This window comes from Erythrolamprus reginae, chromosome 1, assembly GCF_031021105.1.
Source record: "Erythrolamprus reginae isolate rEryReg1 chromosome 1, rEryReg1.hap1, whole genome shotgun sequence".
Taxonomy (NCBI): Eukaryota; Metazoa; Chordata; class Lepidosauria; order Squamata; family Dipsadidae; genus Erythrolamprus; species Erythrolamprus reginae.
The window spans coordinates 28716364-28738052 of record NC_091950.1 but is presented as its reverse complement, the minus strand read 5'-3'; the positions used below and the strand labels follow the sequence as shown (position 1 = coordinate 28738052).

Sequence of the window (21689 nt, the reverse complement as noted above, 5' to 3'; positions counted from 1 at the left end):
CCCCTGCTATTTAATATCTACATGAAACCGCTAGGTGAGATCATCCAAGGGCATGGGGTGAGGTATCATCAATACGCCGATGATACCCAGTTATACATCTCCACCCCATGTCCAGCCAACGAAGCAGTGGAAGTGATGGGCCGGTGCCTGGAGGATGTTAGGGCCTGGATGAGTGTCAACAAGCTCAAACTCAACCCAGACAAGAAGGAGTGGCTGTGGATCTTACCTCTCAAGGACAACTCCATCTGTCCATCCATTACCCTGGGGGGAGAATCACTGGCCCCCTCAGAGAAGGTTCGCAACTTGGGCGTCCTCCTCGATCCACAGCTGACATTAGAGAAACATCTTTCAGCTGTGGCGAGGGGGACGTTTGCCCAGGTTCGCCTTGTGCACCAGTTGCGACCCTACTTGGACCGGGAGTCATTGCTCACAGTCACTCATGCCCTCATCACCTCGAGGCTTGACTACTGTAACGCTCTCTACATGGGGCTACCTTTGAAAAATGTTCAGAAACTTCAGATCGTGCAGAATGCAGCTGAGAGAGCAATCATGGGCTTTCCCAAATATGCCCATGTTACACCAACACTCCGCAGTCTGCATTGGTTGCCGATCAGTTTCCGGTCACAATTCAAAGTGTTGGTTATGACCTATAAAGCCCTTCATGGCACCGGACCAGATTACCTCAGGGACCGCCTTCTGCTGCATGAATCCCAGCGACCAGTTAGGTCCCACAGAGTGGATCTTCTCCGGGTCCCGTCAACTAAGCAATGTCGCCTGGCGGGACCCAGGGGAAGAGCCTTCTCTGTGGTGGCCCCAGCCCTCTGGAACCAACTCCCCCCAGAGATTAGAACTGCCCCCACCCTCCTTGCCTTTCGTAAACAACTTAAAACCCACCTCTGCCACCAGGCATGGGGGAATTGAGATCCTCTTTCCCCCTAGGCCTTTACAATTCTATGCATGGTATGTATGTATGTATGTTTGTTTGGTTTTTATATTAATTGATTTTTAATCATCAATACCAAATTACTATTGTACACTGTTTTATTGTCGCTGTTAGCCGCCCCGAGTCTCTGGAGAGGGGCGGCATACAAATCCAATAAATAAATAAATAAATAAATAAATAAATACACTATTTTTGGCTATGAACAGTATCACAAGCCTTCCCTTAACACTTTAAACCCCTAAAGTGCAATTTCCCATTCCCTTAGCAATCATTTAGATCATTACTCACCATGTTTATTTATTAAAGTTTATTAAAAAAAAATATTTATTAAAGTTGGATGAAAGTTTGGCGATGACATATGACGTCATCGGGGAAGGAAAAACCGTGGTATAGGGAAAAAACCCGCAAAGTATTTTTAAATTAATATTTTTGAAAAACCGTGGTATAGACTTCGCGAAGTTCGAACCCGCGAAAACCGAGGGAACACTGTACAACACTCCACACACAGCTATAAAACATCTTGGTGACAAGAGTAATCACTACCTCACCTCCTGGTGACATAAGAACATACAAAGCCCACCGAATCCAGCATTCTGCCACACAGTGGCCCACCAATTTGAGCACATTGTTCTGTTTCCCTGGAGACAATACAGGTGGTTTCACACTATCTTCTTCCTGGCTTGCTTTAGCACATGAAATTGTTAAAAAGTGGTGTGTGTGGGGGGGGGGAATAATGGTGGGGGGGGAAATGAGACCACATTTGGAATACTGTGTTCAGTTCTGGAGACCTCACCTACAAAAAGATATTGATAAAATTGAATAGGTCCAAAGACGGGCTACAAAAATGGTGGAAGATCTTAAGCATAAAACCTATCAGGAAAGACTTCATGAACTTAATCTGTATAGTTTGGAGGATAGAAGGGAAAGGAGGGACATGATCGAAACATTTAAATATGTTAAAGGATTAAATAAGGTTCAGGAAGTAAGTGTTTTTAATAGGAAAGTGAACACAAAAACAAGGGGGCACAATCTGAGGTTAGTTGGGGGAAAGATCAGAAGCAACGTGAAAAAATATTATTTTATTGAAAGAGTGGTAGATGCTTGGAACAAACTTCCACCAGATGTTGTTGGTAAATCCACAGTAACTGAATTTAAACATGCCTTGGATGAACATATATCCATCCTAAGATAAAATACAGGAAATAGTATAAGGGCAAGACTAGATGGACCATGAAGTCTTTTTCTGCTGTCAATCTTCTATGTTTCTGCTTCCATCCATGTTGCTCAGTTCCTTGGAACAAGGATGGGATAAACATGCACCTTCTCATCTTAATTTCTCATTCCCACCAGAAAATGCCAAACCTAAATCCGTGCAAAAGAAAACCAAGACTCTCTAAAATTCTGGCCATTTCTTTTATTTTAAACAGACTTTTAGACAACAGATACAATGCCTTGGTTAAAGGCATGATATTGACATTTCTGGGGGAACTGGTTAAATAACAGCAGTGGTCTTAGATCTAACTTTGGCAAGTGAGCCCATCTGTCCTTGGCCAATCGTTATCTTGTGTATTCCTCAGGGATTCGGTGGCCTTCCAGAGTGCTGAATTCCAGTTTCCAACCTTCTTGGCAGTAGCATTTGCGGATGGATAAGACTAATGAGAGAAGTGCTATGGCATCACAATGCAAGCTGTATGCCTTTTCTGTGAGCTTCATGACCTCACACACAATAACCTCAATATCCACATTTGTGATTTTTGCACTGGGATAATGCTTTCCTCATTCTGGTAAAAACTGCAAGCTATAGCATAACAATTGCTCGTGATTATTTCCACTAAGACTGCTGGAAATTGTAATTTAGCAACTCCAGGACTGCCCCATTACAAACATGGCCCTTTTAAGTGCAATATGGGTGAAAATATACCTATGAATGGTTAAAGCATACCATCAATCCATTACAGTTACATCTGTTCAACTACCAAGTGATTTTTTTTTTTTTACAGTTACAAGTAATGGGTTAGGGCTGTTTTTCCAGAAACTGACAGGTCTGGATGCAAAGTTGCCTAGGGCATCACGTTCCCAACTTCACGTTGATGGCTTCTCCCAATCCACTTTGTAAAAATCAAGTATTGAAATGTAATATTTGCAAGTATATCATGAACATGAACCCCACAACTCTTTAGAAGAAGAAGAAAAAAAAGGGCCAAATTGTGAATAGAGATATGTGGCTAAAGAGCATATGTAATGTTTTGTGTTCTATCAGAAGTGACCAACTGCCACTGAACAGAACTCAAAGATGGATAGCTCTAAAGGGAGCAGTGAGGAGGCAGAAAAATATTTGACCTAAAGCCATTTGGGAGAGGAACTTGCTTGTTCTACTAGAGCAGCCTTTCCTGATATGTGGTTGGAGTTAATTGAGAAAGGCAGCGCTGGAACTGCGAGGGGCAAGATAGGTAAGTGGCAGTTCTGGGAATTCGAGTCCTAACTTACCCCAAAGGGGCTAGACACTCACTAGACACTCTGCGTCTGTTTTACCATCTTGGGAGTTATTACGGAAGCTACCGTGATTATGGCCTCGTTCTCACAATCACCAGCACCCAAATAACTGTGTCACTTGAAAGATAAGCAAGGGTCTGGCAGAATGCTTCCCAAGCATGGCTCTCTATGCACAGAAAGTGTCCAAGGAATGAAGACAAAGACAAAAAAACACCCACCCACCCCAAAACCTAGAAGCTTTCTCAGTGGCAAAGCAAGTTTTTTATATACAGGTTGATTTTTCTTTACGGAGAAGCAGATCCTCTTACAAATTCCAGAGAGACTTCAGTTGCTTGTTGGTCATCTCAGTCGCTGCTTGAAAAAGATATATGGATAGGACATTCTTTTCGGCTAAATGGTTCAGAAGTGGAGGGGGAGTCAGGCATCCATTTTGAGCTCCCCACCCACACGTTAAGAACTCCAACTTCAAGCTCTTTCTTAAACAGAACGCCATCGAGCAAATGACTTTGCATGCTGTAAACTCTGCATCTGGGGAGTTGGTTGTAAATAACTAATTTGCAAAAACAACCCAGCGGTGCAAACAAAACTGATTTCAAGATGTCTCCAGAGTTTAACTAGCATTAAGACGCATCAGCAGGCAAATTGGTTGGCAAGAGGAGCTCAGCTAATACTCGGAAAACTTCAGAAAAGGAGACCAATTGTCCCCAATTTCTGAAGCAAAGAAATAAGACCAGCCAAGTTGTCCCAAGATTGGCTCTTGGCTTTGTTTCAAGGCAACAGCTACTCCTAACAAAAAACAACACTGAATGGGGCGTACAAGAAAAAAAAAACATTCATGAGGTCTGCACTAAACACTGGTCCAAGTTTAGCTGGATATGGGGAGACAGCCTGATTCCACTTCCAGCCAGCAAGACAACCTTGGCCCACACCTTCAAGCACCAAACATGTTTCTGACCAGGGATACTGATTACTTTCTTGGCCGCTGTAGCTGAGTCGACATTATTGTGTTCGAAGCTGATAATCTAGGAGGGAAAAGAAAGTTTAATAAAATAGGTGATGAGGAGCTACAAAGCTATACATAGAGCCCTTCCTCTATCTATCTATCTATCTATCTATCTATCTATCTATCTATCTATCTATCTATCTATCTATCTATCTATCAATCATTTTATTTAATTAATTTATTAATTTAATTTAATTTATTTATTTATTTGATTTGTATGCCGCCCCTCTGCAGAGACTCGGGGTGGCTAACAGCAATAATAAGACAGCATATAATAATAGTCCAATACTAAAAACAATTAAAAACCCATTATAATAAAAACCAAACAGACATACAGACATACCATGCATAAAATTGTAAAGGCCTAGGGGGAAAGGGTATCTCAATTCCCCCATGCCTGGCGGCAGAGGTGGGTTTTAAGTAGCTTACGAAAGGCAAGGGTGGTGGGGGCAATTCTAATCTCTGGGGGGAGTTGGTTCCAGAGGGCCGGGGCCGCCACAGAGAAGGCTCTTCCCCTGGGTCCCGCCAAGCAGCATTGTTTAGTTGACGGGACCCGGAGAAGACCCACTCTGTGGGACCTAACTGGTCGCTGGGATTCGTGCAGCAGAAGGCGGTCCCGGAGATAATCTGGTCCGGTGCCATGAAGGGCTTTATAGGTCATAACCAACACTTTGAATTGTGACCGGAAACTGATCGGCAACCAATGCAGACTGCGGAGTGTTGGTGTAACATGGGCATATTTGGAAAAGCCCATGATTGCTCTCGCAGCTGCATTCTGCACGATCTGAAGTTTCCAAACACTTCAATGCCTGGGGAAGGTGAAAACACTTACCAAGCTTCCAGGCTTTTTTCTATGGAAATGAAAGAGGCATGTGAAAAACTGCCTCTCATTTTATCTTTACAACAGCAACTATTAGGATAGACTCGGAAAAAGTGACTAGTCCAAAGCCACTACCCCACCCCACCCCCATGGATACCCTGATCAAGAAATTGAAAATGGGCTCCTCCAAGATTCTAATCGTCATTCCACCCCGACTTTACTATTTCCCCATGGTTTTTACATAGGACAGTGATGGCGAACCTTTTTTTCCTTGGGTGCCAAAAAAGTGTGGGCCTGTGCTATTGTACATGCACAAGTGCCCACAGCCATAATCCAATGTCTGGGGAAGGTGAAAACAGCTTCCCCCATCTCCCCAGGGGTTCTCTGGAAGCCAAAATTATCCTCCCAGAGCCTCTGTGCAAGCCAAAAAATCAGATGGCCGGCACACATAAACACGTTGGAGCTGAGTTAGGGCAACGGCTCGTGTGCCAGCAGATACGGCTCCTCGTGCCACCTGTGGCACCCATGCCATAGGTTGGCCATCACTGACGTAGGACCATCGAATTCTAAAATCATGCTCAACTATACAGTATTAATCATCCCATCCCTTAATTAATTGCACAATTAATGTTGCTACTTTTGTGGTAAGATTGGTATAATTTTAACATATATATTTTAATCTTCTATTTTCTATTTTAATTTTTAGCTTGTACACTGTGCCTAAATTTAATTGTGAAGCTTCTGGCTTGAATAAATAGTCCTATTCCTTATCCCAGGAGAAACACGTGATAGGAGCTCTTGATTATTTAACCCTGCTGTTCTGTTTCGGGCCAATGAAAAATGAAATGAAAAATATGGAATATGAAGAGGAACATGATAACCAAACAATTAGTCATATGCAAGAAATCTATTCTAAAAACAAGGATGTAATTTGGAACTTGCAGCCTAATCTATATATAAAGTGAAAATAATTGCACCTAGCTGGAGGGGGGGGGGCAGGCCCTTTTCTGAGTAAAAGAAATAAATAAACATTAATTTTTTAAAATTTCATTTTTCATTTGTTTATGATCAGGAATGTTTACATTACTATACCAATGCCAAAGGTATTCAAAAAATTTGGAACTTGCAGCCTAATCTATATACAGTATAAATTGAAAATAATTGCACACAGCTGGGGATGGGGGAGACCCTTTTCTGAGCAAAATAAATAAATAAACATTAATTTTTTTCATTTCATTTTTCATTTGTTTATGATCAGGAATGTTCAAATTAGTATACCAATGCAATAGGTATTCAAACAAAAAGCACTTACAGTAGCTAAAATCAACATTTTCTAGTCCGCGGCGAACAGAACAGCAGGGTTAAACAAATTCAGCCCCACCTAGACCTCATTCTTACTGCAAGCACATGAAAACCATCCATACACCATGTGAGACCAACCAGGTAAACCAACTGATCTACCAGCCTCATTTTGTGGCTGTAAAGTATCTTTTCACATACCTCCATTCTGGGTAATGTAGCGGACCCAAGGCAATGCCTGGTAGCCACTCTTCTCAATTATTTTTAAATAACGAACCTGGAAAGGAATATAAGTAAACTTTCAGCCTCTGTCTGAAGAAGTCCATTTGCTTTCCAGATTCACAGGGGTGGGACAGATAAAGAACCAACAGCATGAAGGTCAATGGACAAGATCACTGAAATCCCATATAGGCTGGCAAGGGACCCCACAAGGATAACCTCCTTACCTGAATTCCAGACGTGGTGAAATATGGGATTTCAAACTTCACACTGATGGGAGGTTTCCCTTCTTTGTCCTCAGCTTCCACACTTGGGAGCCCAAAATGAGCCCTCATCAAGTACTCCTTCCCTCCCTGTAAGTTAGCAGAGTCGAATTTCATTTTATCCCACCTCACAGGGCTTCTCGCGCCAAAGAACTGAAGAAAAACCACCCGTTCCACAAAATCTGTGCAATTCTATCCAGCATGATAGAAAAGAATTCCATGGGATCAATGGAAGAGAACCATAGACTTTGCTGGGCAAAGTTCTTGTGAAATGAGCTAATAAAACTTGCTCTGATCAATTAGGCAGCTACAGAATACGAACCGTTCTACACAAAGTTCCATTAGAAATAAAATGCATGCAGCTTTTAAAAAAAAATTATATAGTTGGCCTTCCTCCCAAAGATGTTCATAATCAATGAGCTTACTGGAAAAGACTTGATGGACCACACAATGGCACTGCTCTCAGGAACCCACTTGACATTCCCAACTGTGGTTTTGAACTTCGGCGAATCAGCGTCATTGGGAACAGGAATGTGAATCTCCACGTTATTGGCTGTAGATCTGCGCTTGAACTGACTTTTGGCCTAAAAAGATTTAAAAATGGCTATAGAAAGTACAATCCCAAATAAGCTGAGCAATTTGCAAAGTATAATTTCTATTTTTTTTCCTAGTGCCTTTCTTTCCACAAGTACCGTTTCAAAGGCCTAGCTTAGGATAAGTTGTGCTTAGTTTGAATAAAATGGCCGTTCTTTTACTGGCTAAGTACTGATCTTTTTCTGGCCTTTTTTCCAACCAAAAAAGCAAAGTTAGAAATGTTGTGCCTGTTCTATTTCTTTTTTTAAAATGCACCATCGTAATTTAATAGTGCAAAGTGTGCTCCAGGGCCACACGCAGCCCATGTTTCCTCACCTTTTTTTAACAATCAGGTATTTTCAACATTATATGTTCAGTGGAGAAAGAGAGCAAGGAATGGACATTGAAGTCCTTTGAAATTGTTTTGAGATATTTACTGCCTGTGTAGACCTGTATTCCAAGGTACTTTAAAAGCCTGCCACCTTTTCTCTAGAGCAGTGGTTCTCAACCTGAGGGTCGAGACCACTGTTCCCCCTAAGCTGAGTTGTGCGCTGTAGCGCAGGAGATTTAAAATCTCAGCGCAGAAGATTGCAATTCTAACACAGAGGTCCGACCTCTATGCTAAAATTGGCAATTAGAACTGTTGCTGAGATTTTAAATTCTTTCCCAGTAAAGGCGGAAAGGCGGGAAAGTGGCCAATTGCAGGCCTGCTTTCCTTCCCACCCCTTTAATCCTTTCTCCTTCTGGCTAGGCTAAGTAAGCCCTTACTGATGGCTGTCCATGGGGGTGGGGGGCGGATCCGCCGGCCTGCCGATGTCTGTCCGTGGGGAGAGGGCGGATCTACCAAACCGGCAGCAGCCTGATGGCTGTCCACGGGGGTGGGGGACCGATACACCGGCCAGCCGATGTCCATCCGTGGGGGGGGGGGAAGGTGGATCCGCTGGACCGCCACCAGCCCGATGGCCATCTGTGGGGGTGGGGTGGGGGGGATCCGCTGGCCACCAATGTCTGTCCGTGGAGGGGCGGATCCACCAGCCCGACGATCGCCATTCATGGGGGGACGGATCCACCGGCCTGCCGCCAGCCCAATGACCATCCGTGCGAGGGCGATCTGCCGGCCCGCCGATGTCCGTCCATAGGGGGGTGGATCTGCAGGAACGCCGCCAGCCTGATGTCCATCCGTGGGGTTGGGGTGGGGGCAGATCCGCCAACCCGCCAATGTCAGTCTTTGGGGGGAGGATCCGCCAGCCTGCCAATAGCCATTTCCGTCTGTGTGGGATCTGCTGGCCCGTCACCAGCCCGATGTCCGTCCGCGGGGTTGGGGGGGCGGATCTGCCAGCCCAATGTCCGTCTGCGAGGGGTGGATCTGCTGGCCTGCCGATCGCCGTTCATGGGGGGGGGGGGGGGGGTCGATCCGCCGGCCTGCCACCAGCCCGATGTCCGTCCGTGCGGGGGCCATCCGACGGTCTGCTGATGTCTGTCCGTGGGGGGTGGATCCGCAGGCCCGCCAATGTCCGTCCGTGGGGGGAGGATCCGCCAGCCCGCCGATCGCCATTTGTGGGGTGGGCGGATCCACTGACCCGTCGCCAGCCCGATGTCCATCCATGGGGGGATCTGCCGGCCCGCCAATGTCCATCCATGGGGTGCGGATCCGCCGGCCCACTGATCGCCATTCATGGGGGGGGGGGATCTGCTGGGCTGCTGCTAGCCCGATGGGGGGGGGGTGTAATTTTTTTTTAAAATTTTCTCTCAACATACATTCAAACAATACAGTGTACAATCTAATTTTCCATGAATAAAATGTGGTATTTTGTTAGTATCATCAAAAAAAATTCTGTCATCCAGGTACATACTTTTCTTTTAATTAAATTCTCTCCTTAATGTTCCTTCAAAAAGTACACCAATTATATTTCTAACTTATTAACCATTATGCCAAAGTGCTTCCTTCTTTTTATATACATTTTTTTATAAGCCAAGAAAACTTTGTATAGCCAATCAGATGTTAACAAACGAAAATTAAAAACATATAGGAATTTCAGACTTCTTCCTCCCCCTCTAAATAGCACATTTTCCTAATCCCAAATTATTTCAGTCCATCTAACATTTAGCCAATTGATACTGATACATTTCTTACTTAATTATTAATCTTAAATTTCAGTGACTTTGAGAAAAGAAAAAAAAAGGGGGGGGAAACTAAGTATTCTCTATTTTCAATCAATTAAAAATAATTAATATCATTAATCTCCCCTACAATTCTAAATTCAATTCCATTTATGCATTAATCCAAATCAGTATCACCTACTGCATATCTTATTATAATCAATACTTCTAACTTTATTAAAACAGATCAGTAATTCCTAAATTCATATAACTAAATAGAAAAAATAATTAAAGTTAAAAAAGAGCCAACAAAACAATACTCCAAGCTTAATCAACCCTTCTCAAACTCCAATTTCTTTCATCTGAGCAGAACTTTGAACCAAACCCTTTTCTTTTTTATTTTTTTGTATCCCCTTTTAATCCCCTTTTCCATTTTATTCTTTCTATTCTTCCTTCTAGAAAGGAAGGACTTTGTTAGAAAAATAAAGGGGTTATTGGATCAAACTTTGGATACTTGATGGTGGCAATGTCCCAGGGGTATGTGAACATCTTTTGGGATCTTCTGACAAGCAACTGCAGGGATTCACTTAACGACTGTGGCAAGAAAGGTGGTAAAGTGAGGCAGAATTCACTTAATAACCGTTTTACTCAGGAGATAGAAACGTTGGCCTCCATTGGGGTCAGAACAGAAGTCGAGGATTATATGTCTGACCAGTGCCCTCTTTTAGAAGCAGATCAGGAGTCCATTTTGAAGCTCCACAGAAAACATCTAGGGGGGAAGGCAGGTTGTCCTCGTCTTACAATGGTTCATTTACTGACCGTTCAAAGTCGCAACGGCCCTGAAAAAAGTGACTTGTGCAGCCTTTTCATACTTATGAACTTTGCAGCAGCCCGATGATTGCAGGATCAAAACTTGGCTGCTGTTTCATATTTATGACCGTTGCTGTGTGTCCTGAGGTCACGTGACCCCCTTTTGTTTCTAACCAATCGACGCCCAGGCATGAAAATGGGCCGTTTGGACATTAAACTTTTCCACCCACACTGAAAAAATATTAGAGGGAACACTGGTCGAGACCCCTTTGGGGGGTCAAAGAACCGTTTCACAGGGGTTACCTAAGTCCATGGGAAAAGACAAATTTCCCATGATGTTCAGAAGTAAAGCTTCTATTTTGGCGCCTTGGAATATATTTTTACAATCTGACCAATCAGACATTTTCTTTTGTATGTTATGGAGTCTTGGTTATTGAGAGTTAAGAGTATGGGATTATGATCGGCCCATGTGGCAGGTAAGATTTTTATTTCTCTTGTTTGGTTTATACAGTGATCCCTCGATTAGCACGGTCTCGATTAGCGCGAAACGCTGCAACGCGGTTTTAAAAAAAATATTAATTAAAAAAATAAAATATTAAAAAATAAAAAATAAGTCCACGCTAGTTCTCTCTCTCTTTCTCTCCCTGTTGCCGGCGTGGTATATGAGAGAGAAAGAGAGAGGCAGAGGTCGGGCGCATTACCGGGAGGTGGAGGCGGCGTGGGGGCGCTGGGTGCCAGGGACACCGAGGAGGGGGTGGACGTCAACTGCGGGCGGGAGGAAAGCGAATGCCACGGGGCTGGGCTCGGCTCCCCCCTCGGCTCCCCCCCTTACCAGCCCCGCCGCGGAAGGTTCCATTCTGTTCCCTGAATGGAGACCGCCGGCCGCTCAATCGGGCCGGCAGGGAACAGAATGGAGCCTTCCGCGGCGGGGCTGGTAAGGGGGGGAGCCGAGGGGGGAGCCGAGCCCAGCCCCGTGGCATTCGCTTTCCTCCCGCCCGCAGCCGACTGATCGTGGGCTCCTTCGCAACCTCGGAGAGCTTCCTGGTTTTCGTGAGCTTTCATGCCCTGGAAGCTCTCCGAGGTTGCGAAGGAGCCCACGATCAGTCTCGGCTGCGGGTGGGAGGAAGGCGAATCCCCCGTGGGCTCCGTTACATCTTCCGCTGCCAGCCAGGCCATGCTGGCGGCAGCGGAACAATCGCTGGCTGTCAACTTTTCTTTTTAAAACTGGGCAGGAGCTGACTTGCCTCCCCAGTGCTAAAAAGAAAAGTTGACAGCCAGCGCTGCGACTGACGGAATGCTGAGCCTCCCGTTTTCTCTCCCCCCCCCCTCGCCCCTTCGCCTCCCTGTGTTCCTAGGAGAAGTGCTGGGGATTGAGGCAAGACAGACCTTCTGCTCCTCACCAGCACTTCTCCTAGGAACAAAGGGGGGCGAAGGGGCGAGGGGGCGGAGAGAGAACGGGAAGCTCAGCATTCCGTCAGCCGCAGCGCTGGCTGTCAACTTTTCTTTTTAAAACTGGGCAGGAGCTGACTTGCCTCCCCAGTGCTAAAAAGAAAAGTTGACAGCCAGCGCTGCGACTGACGGAATGCTGAGCCTCCCGTTCTCCCCCCCCCACCTCGCCCCTTCCGGTTTCGGCGTTCGGCAACAGAGTCCGGCGCTGGGGCCATGCGGGGCCGCTCATCCAGGGGGGCGTGGACTGGCAAGCGGCAAGCGATCTGGCGGGAAGACCAAGGAAAGGTTCCTTCAGCCGCCCAACACCTGATCCGCTCCGCAGCGCGGCAACGGGGAAACCCCATCTTCGGCTCCTCGTTGCTTCCGCGCTGCGGAGCAGATCAGCTGTTGGGCGGCTGAAGGAACCTTCCCTTGGTCTTCCCCGCCGCCCACACGCAAACTCCACCATCTGCGCATGTGCGGCCATGAAAAAAATGGCGCACATGCGCAGATGGTGTTTTTACTTCCGCATCCAGTATAACGCGGAAATCGGTTAGCGCGGGAGGTCTTGGAACGTAACCCCCGCGCTAACCGAGGGATCACTGTAATATAAGAATTGGACCAAGCCATATCTATGCGCGACCAGGATTTGTGTGGGTATGAGAAAAAAGTATATTGTGTATTTTCCGGGTGGTGTGTTCTCCATATATCTTTAAGGGCAAATTCGTATGTTAGATGGTCAAATGTAGATGGGAGGATTTTTCGAGAACAGTGTTATTTGCTACTCTTATGGTCTTTGGTTTTGTTGTGTATCGCATTGAAATCACCTATTATAATGAAGTTTGTTAGATTTAATTCTAGGATTTTTTAATGTAATTGTGTGTAAAATGCTGATTGATTAATAGTGGGTGCATATATACCAATCAGGCATTTTCAGTGGGGGTGTCCCTCTGGCCTTCCTGCCAATCAGCTTAACGCTCTGTTGGGAGAATTGTGTTGACATGGTTGGGGATCACCACAACATGAGGAACTGGATTAAGGGGCCGTGGCATAAGAAAGGTTGAGATCCACTGCTCTAGTACGTTTGGGGACTGAATTGCTTCGCACAATGTACCACAAAGGGGCAAGAGTGTCTTCTGGATTCCACTCACCTTGATCATGTACTCTATGCGGCTGTGGGAATGCTTCTCTATAACTGATTCAATCCAGATTAGAGGCTTTACCTGCAGATGACAAGGTAAACGGCTATCGCATCACTGGCTCCCCAAATGCCAGAGGATTCATCAGTTTCTCCTTCATTTCTAGAGCAAAGGGAAGCCCCCTACAGAGGGCCAAGGAACACCTGTGGCAACTGAAACCACAGTGCAACTTCTCCAAAGCCACCCAATGCTGCAGCCCTTTCTTTCCAGGATCTCTTACATTACTATTATATACAGCAGCAATCTAAGATGCAGCAATTGATTGATTCCACCCATTTCATCCACTATGTATGTCAGATATCATCAGTCCTGGTCTAAATGGAGAGTTAAAGTCCATGAACCAGGGTGGATAAAAATCGATGGTTTTTTTAAAAAAAAATTTAAAAAATCATTTAAAAAAAAGTTTAAATCGGATTTTTTTTGGTTTTTTATCAAATTTATTTTTATGAAATGCTTTTGGAGTTTAAAATCAATCTAAAGATAGTTTTGTACTTAATATATATTAACATATAAACATAGAAGTCTGACAGCAGAAAAAGATCTCATGGTCCATCTAGTCTGCCCTTATACTATTTTCTGTATTTTATCTTAGGATGGATATATGTTTATCCCAGGCATGTTTAAATTCAGTTACTGTGGATTTATCTACCACATCTGCTGGAAGTTTATTCCAAGGATCTACTACTCTTTCAGTAAAATAATATTTTCTCATGTTGCTTTTGATCTTTCCCCCAACTAACTTCAGATTGTGTCCCCCTGTTCTTCTGTTCACTTTCCTATTAAAAACACTTCCCTCCTGGACCTTATTTAACCCTTTAACATATTTAAATGTTTCAATCATGTCCCCCCTTTTCCTTCTGTCCTCCAGACTATACAGATTGAGTTCATTAAGTCTTTCCTGATACGTTTTATGCTTAAGACCTTCCACCATTCTTGTAGCCCATCTTTGGACCCGTTCAATTTTGTCAATATCTTTTTGTAGGTGAGGTCTCCAGAACTGAACACAGTATTCCAAATGTGGTCTCACCAGCACTCTATATAGCGGGATCATAATCTCCCTCTTCCTGCTTGTTATACCTCTAGCTAACAATTTAGTTCATTCAGCCTTAAATGGAACTTCGGTATGTAGCATGAGGCTCTATATTCTGCATTATTGGGACTGTTGATGAGTCAACTGTGAGCCACCGGAGGAGCCGCTGCAGGATATGTGACAGTTGCTCTTTAAATATTTTAATTTAAATCAAGTTGGTTTAAATCAAGCCTTTTTACTAGTGATTTAAATCATGATTTAAATCAAACTGATTTAAATCAAATCCACCCTGTCACATACTTTTCAAAAGAAAGAAGGCCCGCCCCTCCACAAAAAGGTGGGTGGGGTAGGTAGAGAAATGATTCGATTTGCAACCCAAAATTTAAAACACACATACATGGGTATTAAGGCGATAAGACATGAGCTCAAATTCCCCATCGGGTGGGATAAATGAAATCGTCCTATCATTTTCAAAACGAGACAGACGAACACACTGGTGGAATTTCACATCTTCTAGCTCCACAGATTTGCTCTTGCCGCCTGTCAGGAGATAGAAGAAAAAGCCCGGGCTTGGAAAATGTAACTGTAACAAAGGGAAGCTATAGAAGTCTGTGCTGAGATTACCCTCTAGGCCAAATTCCTAAAGCAGGAGTCTCCAAACCTGGACTTCAACTCCCAGAATTCCTCTGCCAGCTCAAACTTGAAACCAAGCCAAGTTTGGAGACCTCACCCTCACCTAAAGAACAGCAATCAATTCCCTGCTATAAAAAGAGAGCCATTGCATAAACCAGATGCAGAGAAGTACCCTGGTATAAGCCAGATGCAGAAGACAGATACATCCTGGTAAAGGGCAGAATTTATGCTCATTGCCCCTAAGCCTGCCCCTCTAAGCCAGGGGTTCTCATATTGGGACTGATGAGCCACTGGTTAGTCATGATCAACTTTGGAGCCATGGTGGTACAGTGGTTAGAATGTAGTACCGGAGAGCAGTTTGGCTTACCTTCCATTCTTCCAAGGTTGGTAAAATGAGGACACAGATTGTTGGGGGCAATATGCCTACTCTGTAAACTGCTTCGAGGAAGCTGTAAAGCACTGTGAACTGGTATATAAATCTAAGTCTATTGCTATTAGAGGATGGCGGTAGTTTTGCTGAGCAAGCAAAGAAGGAGTGGTGTGAAAACTCACTGTTGTGCTTGGCATTATCCTCAGGGGATTTCACCAGGCAAAGCAGAGAAAAGGCCCCCCAGGCTGGTTTGGTGGAATGGCTCGTTTAATAGTATGTCAAAACCAAAACCACAGCAGCTTTGTTTTGTTTTACTCACACATTAATTTATCATTTCAAGAGGTCACGACACTGCAAACTTTGAGATCATCTAAGTTTCATAATGAAGAAACTGGCAGGACAGAATTAAATTGGTTAATACAAAATGTTTCTGGGACAATTCCAATTAGTATTGTGGAGTTCAAAGAGATGATTTCATAAGGTCCTTTCTAGTTCAGTGACTCTAGCAATGACATTGTTTTTTAATATGATGGGTTAGCAGTCCACCTGCAGCTCTGTAGCACCCTATCTGCAGCTTCCAGTCACCCTCCCAGCAATCCATGGCACAAGCACATTCACAATTCAGCACTTTAAAAAGAAAAGTTTAAAGGGCCAGATGGATGCCTTAAGCCTTGCAACATCTTCAAGCATTTATGTTAGAGATCTTCAAACTTGGCAACTTAAGACTTGTGGACTTCAATACTCAGAATTCTCCAGCCAGCTGTGCCGGCTGGAGAATTCTGGGAGTTGAAGTCCACAAATCTTAGAGTGACTTCAATGTACAATTGTACATGTACAATTCTTTCAAATTAGGCTTCAAAGACAAGGAAGAAGAGAGGCAAGCAGGTGAGCCAGAAAAGGTAGTCATACTCACGGCCAGTATTATCAAAGAGGACTTTGTCATTCAGGCCAAGGCGAAGCTCTGGCATTCCAGACAAGAAAACCCTCATTTTGATGGATCCAACTATTTCACTGCGCAGAACATTCCCATTGGCACTAACCTGAAATTGAAGAGTGGGGAGGGGTGTGTCCACATTTCAAAACACCGAGAAACCCAGAGGCAAAACTAACAAGATGAAATTCCGTGATAAGTATAATAAATGCAGCCTAAGTGCAGAATGCAGGACATCTGGGTTTTGCAATGGTACACATGAAATGGATCTAATAGTCTCAGTTGACCATAAGTGACGAGTTTTCACCCTAAATGCTTCTAGCAAAGGACAAATCCACCATTGCTGGAGGTGTTGGAGTGCTTCTTCAAACAGCTCCTTCTCCTAAAAGTGATCAGAAGCAGTAGCACTCTTACTCCAATGATGGAGCGGGTTTGTTTTCTACATCCTCATGGAGGAACACAAAAAGTAGACACTTTGCAGTAAATGTTTGCACTACGCTTATATAAGAAGCACTGTGGTGCTTCTGGGTTGAAAGGATTAACCAGTGACATCACTGTTGTCCAGAGGACGTCCAATTGGCAGTGCCTTTCATGTCCCAGCAGGTGCTGGAATGAAGGACGAGAGCTCAACCCGCCCCATGGCAGCACACGGGTTTGAACAGGTCTCACATGTAAGCTTGCTTACTTCCAAACCAACGTCCTAACCACTTGAGCCTCTGTGCTCCTAGACAGTAAAAGTTTAGATAAAGGGACAAATTGCCTGGATGGAGTAAAATCATTTTTACTGGTTGTACCTAAGCAAGGCAGGGTGGATTATTGGCTGTTAATCCTATCTCAGTTATTTAGAGGCTCAAAAAATGATTCAAGTTATTTTTTTTTATTAAGATCTGTTAACAAGCAAATAAAATGAACTTGAATCAACTTTTGAGTGTCTATATTCCTAAGATTCTGTGATACAGTGAAATCTTACAACTTTTCAGTTTCACCCTACAATACATAATTATTAAAATTAAAGAGACTCAAAGAATTTTGCTGAACCTTTCTGAAATTTGAACTCCAGTACAGTGATTATAAATCAGCTCTTGTTTAAACACTGAGTGGTTCTGGGCTGGGAAAAGAAATTCCAAAGGTCTTGAAAAGCTGCTGACAAGGCCAAAACAGCAGTAGAATAATAAATCTGTCTGGATCATATGATCTAGAGTGGCTATTTTGAAGATGCTCCCATTTTCAAACAGTTCATTTTCTCTCTCTCCCTGCCTCTCTCTCTCCCTCTCCCCCCCCTCTCTGTCACACACAATCCATTTGATGATTTGTAACCATAGACATACCAAAAGATTAACAGATTCTATGACATCCAGGAAGACTTCATTCTTTCGGTACTTGATTCCTTCAGAACGCCAAGACACGGCATTTGTAACAGTGGCAGGAGGACGTGGAGCTCCAGTTTCCAGCTTGTGGCCTTCTTGTGTTATATATCTATATCAACACAGGCAAGATGTTCAAAATGCGAGTATCTGCATATTTTAGCCCTAGAGATTTTTTTAAAAAATTAGGATTATACCAACTAAATAAAGGACAGTTTTAGCCAGCCCGAATTGGGATTGTTAAATATACAGAAAATGTGAGTCTTTTAGCTCCAAGCCACAATCTTACTCTTGTAAAATTTTACTATCTGTGGTTTGAGGATATCCAAAGTCCATCAACTCATCTAGCAGTTCATAAATAATCACAAAATTATCCCGAATGCTCTCTTCTTCCAGTTCCTTGAAATATTCAGAAAAGACCTGAAATAAAAAGTTAAAAACAAATGCAATATGCCTATATGGTAAAATTCCAAGCTCATTATCCAATTATTTTTAAAATAAAAGTTGTTGATATATTCACAATTACTTCTCTCTAGAAAATAAACCCCAAATGAAATCTCAGAATCTGAATCATAATATAATCAATGCCACACTCACCTGAACTACCTTGTATAGAAATGAGAACACGAGAGATACACAGGCATTCTTCTTTGAAGTGGCAACCACTGGGATAGTATATTTAGGAGCTTATAGATATTTGTATTTCCAAGATTGTATATTTTAAATTTTACTAGCTTCTTTTTCAATGAACATCCTACTTAATTTCCTGCAAACCATTAACTTATATATATATATATATATAAATTATAATACATATCCTAACTTTAGAAAACCAGAAATGCAATTATTCAAAACTTCACTAAAATAATGTCTTTCTAGGCAAAATCAACAAAAGCATTGTCTTTAGATTAAAGAAAACAGGTTATTCTTTTGGATGGACCAATACTATATCCAATTCCAGGCTCTGTATTTTAATAGATATTAATACATTGAAATGAGTCTAAAGAAAGGCAAATATATATATAACTATAACTATGAAAACACACACACACACATACGCACATATATAGGAAAATGTATTTTTAAAGGAGAGGGTCAGTACTAATGAATTCAAGTAAGAAAAAATTGACATTAATATGAATTTCCTGCTTCTATGCTTCTCATTTATATTTGTCTGGCTATTGGAAAGTTAGAGCTTACTGAAGGTAGATCTTCAGAACAGCTTGTCATATTATCTTTATAGCATGAAATGGTCAACAATAGAAAGCAGTCAACTTCGTTTCACTAGAAGTAAATGCATGACAATCTACCAAGATGCAGCAATAGGGAATTTTCTGACCGAGCAGGGTTTAGATTAGATCATTTTTGAAGTCTCTTCCAATTCTGAACTTTAAAGGTTAATGTAATTATTTTTTCCTGACCACATGTAGTGAATTCAGATCTGATTAGTTGCTCTCTAATATCATCTAACTTCCACAAGTACTTTTTAAGCCTGAAAATATTTTTAGAGATAAATAACAAATAACAAGTAAAAGGTTTATGAGAACAAAGTACAGATTAGCATGTGAATAACAAGGGAAATTAATCGCCTTTCTTTTGACTAATTTAGCTATTAAATTGATCTCCCCCCCCCCCCCAATTAAATCTGAAGTGAAAAGTTTGGCTAAAGAGATTCCTTCAGTATCTGGAGTCCTAGATCAAGGCGTCAGCACGTTAACCCTTATTTTGGCAAAAGATACAATATAAATTGTTGTGTTTAATCCACATGAAGCGAACACCTCCATGAGCCAGAATAGGTGAGAGCGTCCCTTCTTCTTCCTTCTCCATAAGTATAGGCATAAAATGCTCTACTTCTGACATATCCACATCTCCACGGTAATTTCTACAGATAAGAACCTAAAACAGTAGGGACATTATTAGCAGTTTTTGAAACAGTAAAATTTATGAAAGTTGCCTCAGACAAGTTTGCATGTGGTATAAAAGAAATTACTTTTCAGTTAACAAGCTACAGTACCAGAACCTCATTGATTCTTGATACTAAACAATCCTCTAACTTTAAATAGCAACTGGCTTCTTGCAATTGGTTTCAAATAGGAAGTGTAACAGCTAGAAGCTCATTTAATTAGGCCACTAGCGATATAAATCTAAATGTAATCCCAAGGCAGGAGAAACAGATACTGTCCCTCCCAGCAATTCTCTTTTACAGGAGAGCAAGATATAATTACATAAAAAAGAATAATATTAAACGGATTCAACTTGTGGCTTATTTCCCCTTTCTTCCTTCTCTCAATAGTAGAGAGGATCCATGGTTCCTGACATTCAATGCTGGAGTGCATTAAGGGACTTAGTGAGGGGGAGAACAGAACAAAGAAATTTGAACATATGGTGATTTTCTGGCATTGCTCCCTGTTTAAGTCCTTCCCTGAATATTCTATACAGGGAATTCTATTCTATTCAGGGAATATTCTATTCCAGTGATGGTGAACCTTTTTTTCCTTCGATGCCGAAAGAGCGTGTGCGTGTGCTATCGTACATGCACAAGTGCCCACACGCATAATTCAATGCCTGGGGAGGGCAAAAAAGAGCTTCCCTCAACTTCCAGAGGCCCTCTGGAGGCCGCAAACGGCCTGTTTCCCAACTTCTGATGGGGCCAGTAGGCTTGTGTTTCGCCCTCCCTAGGCTCCAAAAGCTTCCCTAAATCTGGGGGAGGGTAAAAAAGCCCTCTTCCATCCCCCCAGACTCTCTGGAAGCCATAAATGCCCTCCCAGAGCCTCTGTGCGAGCCAAAAATCAGCTTACGTGCCAACAGATATGGTTCCGCGTGCCACCTGTGGCACTCATGCCATAGGTTCGCCATCACTATTCTATTCTATTCAGGGAATATTCCAATCAGAATTACTTTATAATACTGTAATAGTCTATATTATTCTATATTCTGAATAGAAAAATATTCCATTCAGAATATAGAATAATAGAACATAGAATAATATAGAATAATAGAATATAGAATAATATTCTATTCAGGGAATATTCTAATCAGAATTACTTTATAACAACAGAATAATATTCTATACTGCTCAAAAAAATTAAGGGAACACTCAAAGAACATATCCTAGATGTGAATGAATGAATTATTCTCATTGAATACTTTGTTCTGTGCAAAGTTGAATGTGCACAACAGCATGTGAAATGGATTGTCAGTGTTGCTTCCTAAGTGGACTTCCTAAGTTTGATTTCACAGAAGTTTGGTTTACTTGGAGATATATTGTGTTGTTTACCTGTCCACTTTATTTTTTTTGAGCAGTATATATTATTCTATATTCTATTATTCTATATTATTCTATATTCTACATTCTGAATAGAATAATATTCTATTCAGGGAATATTCTAATTCAGAGAATACAGTATTCTAATCAGATTTACTTTAGAATAACAATATCTATATTATTCCATATTATATTATTCTATATTCTATATTATTCTATATTCTGAATAGAATAATATTCTATTCAGGAAATATTCTAATCAGAATTACTGTTCCACATTTCTAGCAAAGCAAAAATTTAACACCATGCTTAACCTTTCCTATTTATAATCCCCTTCTGTTTTTTTTTTTTAAATCGCAGAATAAAGCAGCTACCTCCCTGAAAGCGTTTATTTACACTTTACAGCTGGTAGACTGCCCCTGCAGCTGGAGGTTTCGCGGAAGGCCCATCCCTCTCCACGCACCTTGCCCTTGAGATCCAATACATAGACGGCGCTGGCCGACATGGCCGCGGTCTTCCACCACCAGCCCGCACACGAGAAGACCCGGCGCCCCCAGAAACCAGCGATTCTCGGTACGCCCAAAAGCCTCGCGAGCTCACATCCGTTCGACTTGCACTTCCGTTATAAAATTACAATGCCTGAAGATAGAGGACACGTAGTGCCTAGAGCGGCATATAGCCAACATAGAACTCTAACATTGACTCAGAATGCTTATACCGCCGAAATTCCCTGCCTACAAGATCTAACTCTATGATAATGAACGTAAACCCATCGCAGCCAATGCTAGAGCCCGCCGGCTCGTGAGGACACATTAGCCAATGGCAGACTGCCGCTGTAAGTCAAGTCTGACTATTTGACCAATGGGATTTTCAGTCTAATTTTTCCGGCTGGAATCTAGAGGAGGGAGGACACCTGATGACGTTTTAGTGGCGGCGACCAATGAAA

General features: G+C 42.6%; 1 protein-coding gene across 1 annotated transcript; it reads right to left on the bottom strand.

The window, feature by feature from the left end:
• Nucleotides 1-2342: 2342 nt before the first annotated feature.
• On the bottom strand, nucleotides 2343-21488 carry AP1M1 (adaptor related protein complex 1 subunit mu 1). The gene is made up of 12 exons (XM_070748503.1): nucleotides 21207-21488; nucleotides 19218-19374; nucleotides 18076-18143; nucleotides 17768-17898; nucleotides 17443-17590; nucleotides 16097-16223; nucleotides 14578-14720; nucleotides 13103-13174; nucleotides 7466-7624; nucleotides 7005-7130; nucleotides 6760-6835; nucleotides 2343-4458 (listed from the first exon to the last, which is right to left on the bottom strand). The coding sequence occupies exons 1-12, from the start codon at nucleotides 21246-21248 to the stop codon at nucleotides 4436-4438; spliced, it is 1272 nt and encodes a 423-aa protein (XP_070604604.1). The 5' UTR covers nucleotides 21249-21488; the 3' UTR covers nucleotides 2343-4435.
• Nucleotides 21489-21689: the final 201 nt, after the last annotated feature.

What these genes read in the sequence shown, in the direction of transcription:
- AP1M1 (XM_070748503.1), bottom strand. Translation starts at nt 21,248, where the DNA reads ATGTCGGCCAGCGCCGTCTATGTATTGGATCTCAAGGGCAAG. An exon ending in TATTGGATCTCAAGGGCAAG is followed by an intron (nt 19,375 to 21,206) that starts GTGCGTGGAGAG and finishes CTACTGTTTTAG; the next exon opens with GTTCTTATCTGTAGAAATTA. An exon ending in TTCTATACAAGGTAGTTCAG is followed by an intron (nt 17,899 to 18,075) that starts GTGAGTGTGGCA and finishes TTTTTATTTCAG; the next exon opens with GTCTTTTCTGAATATTTCAA.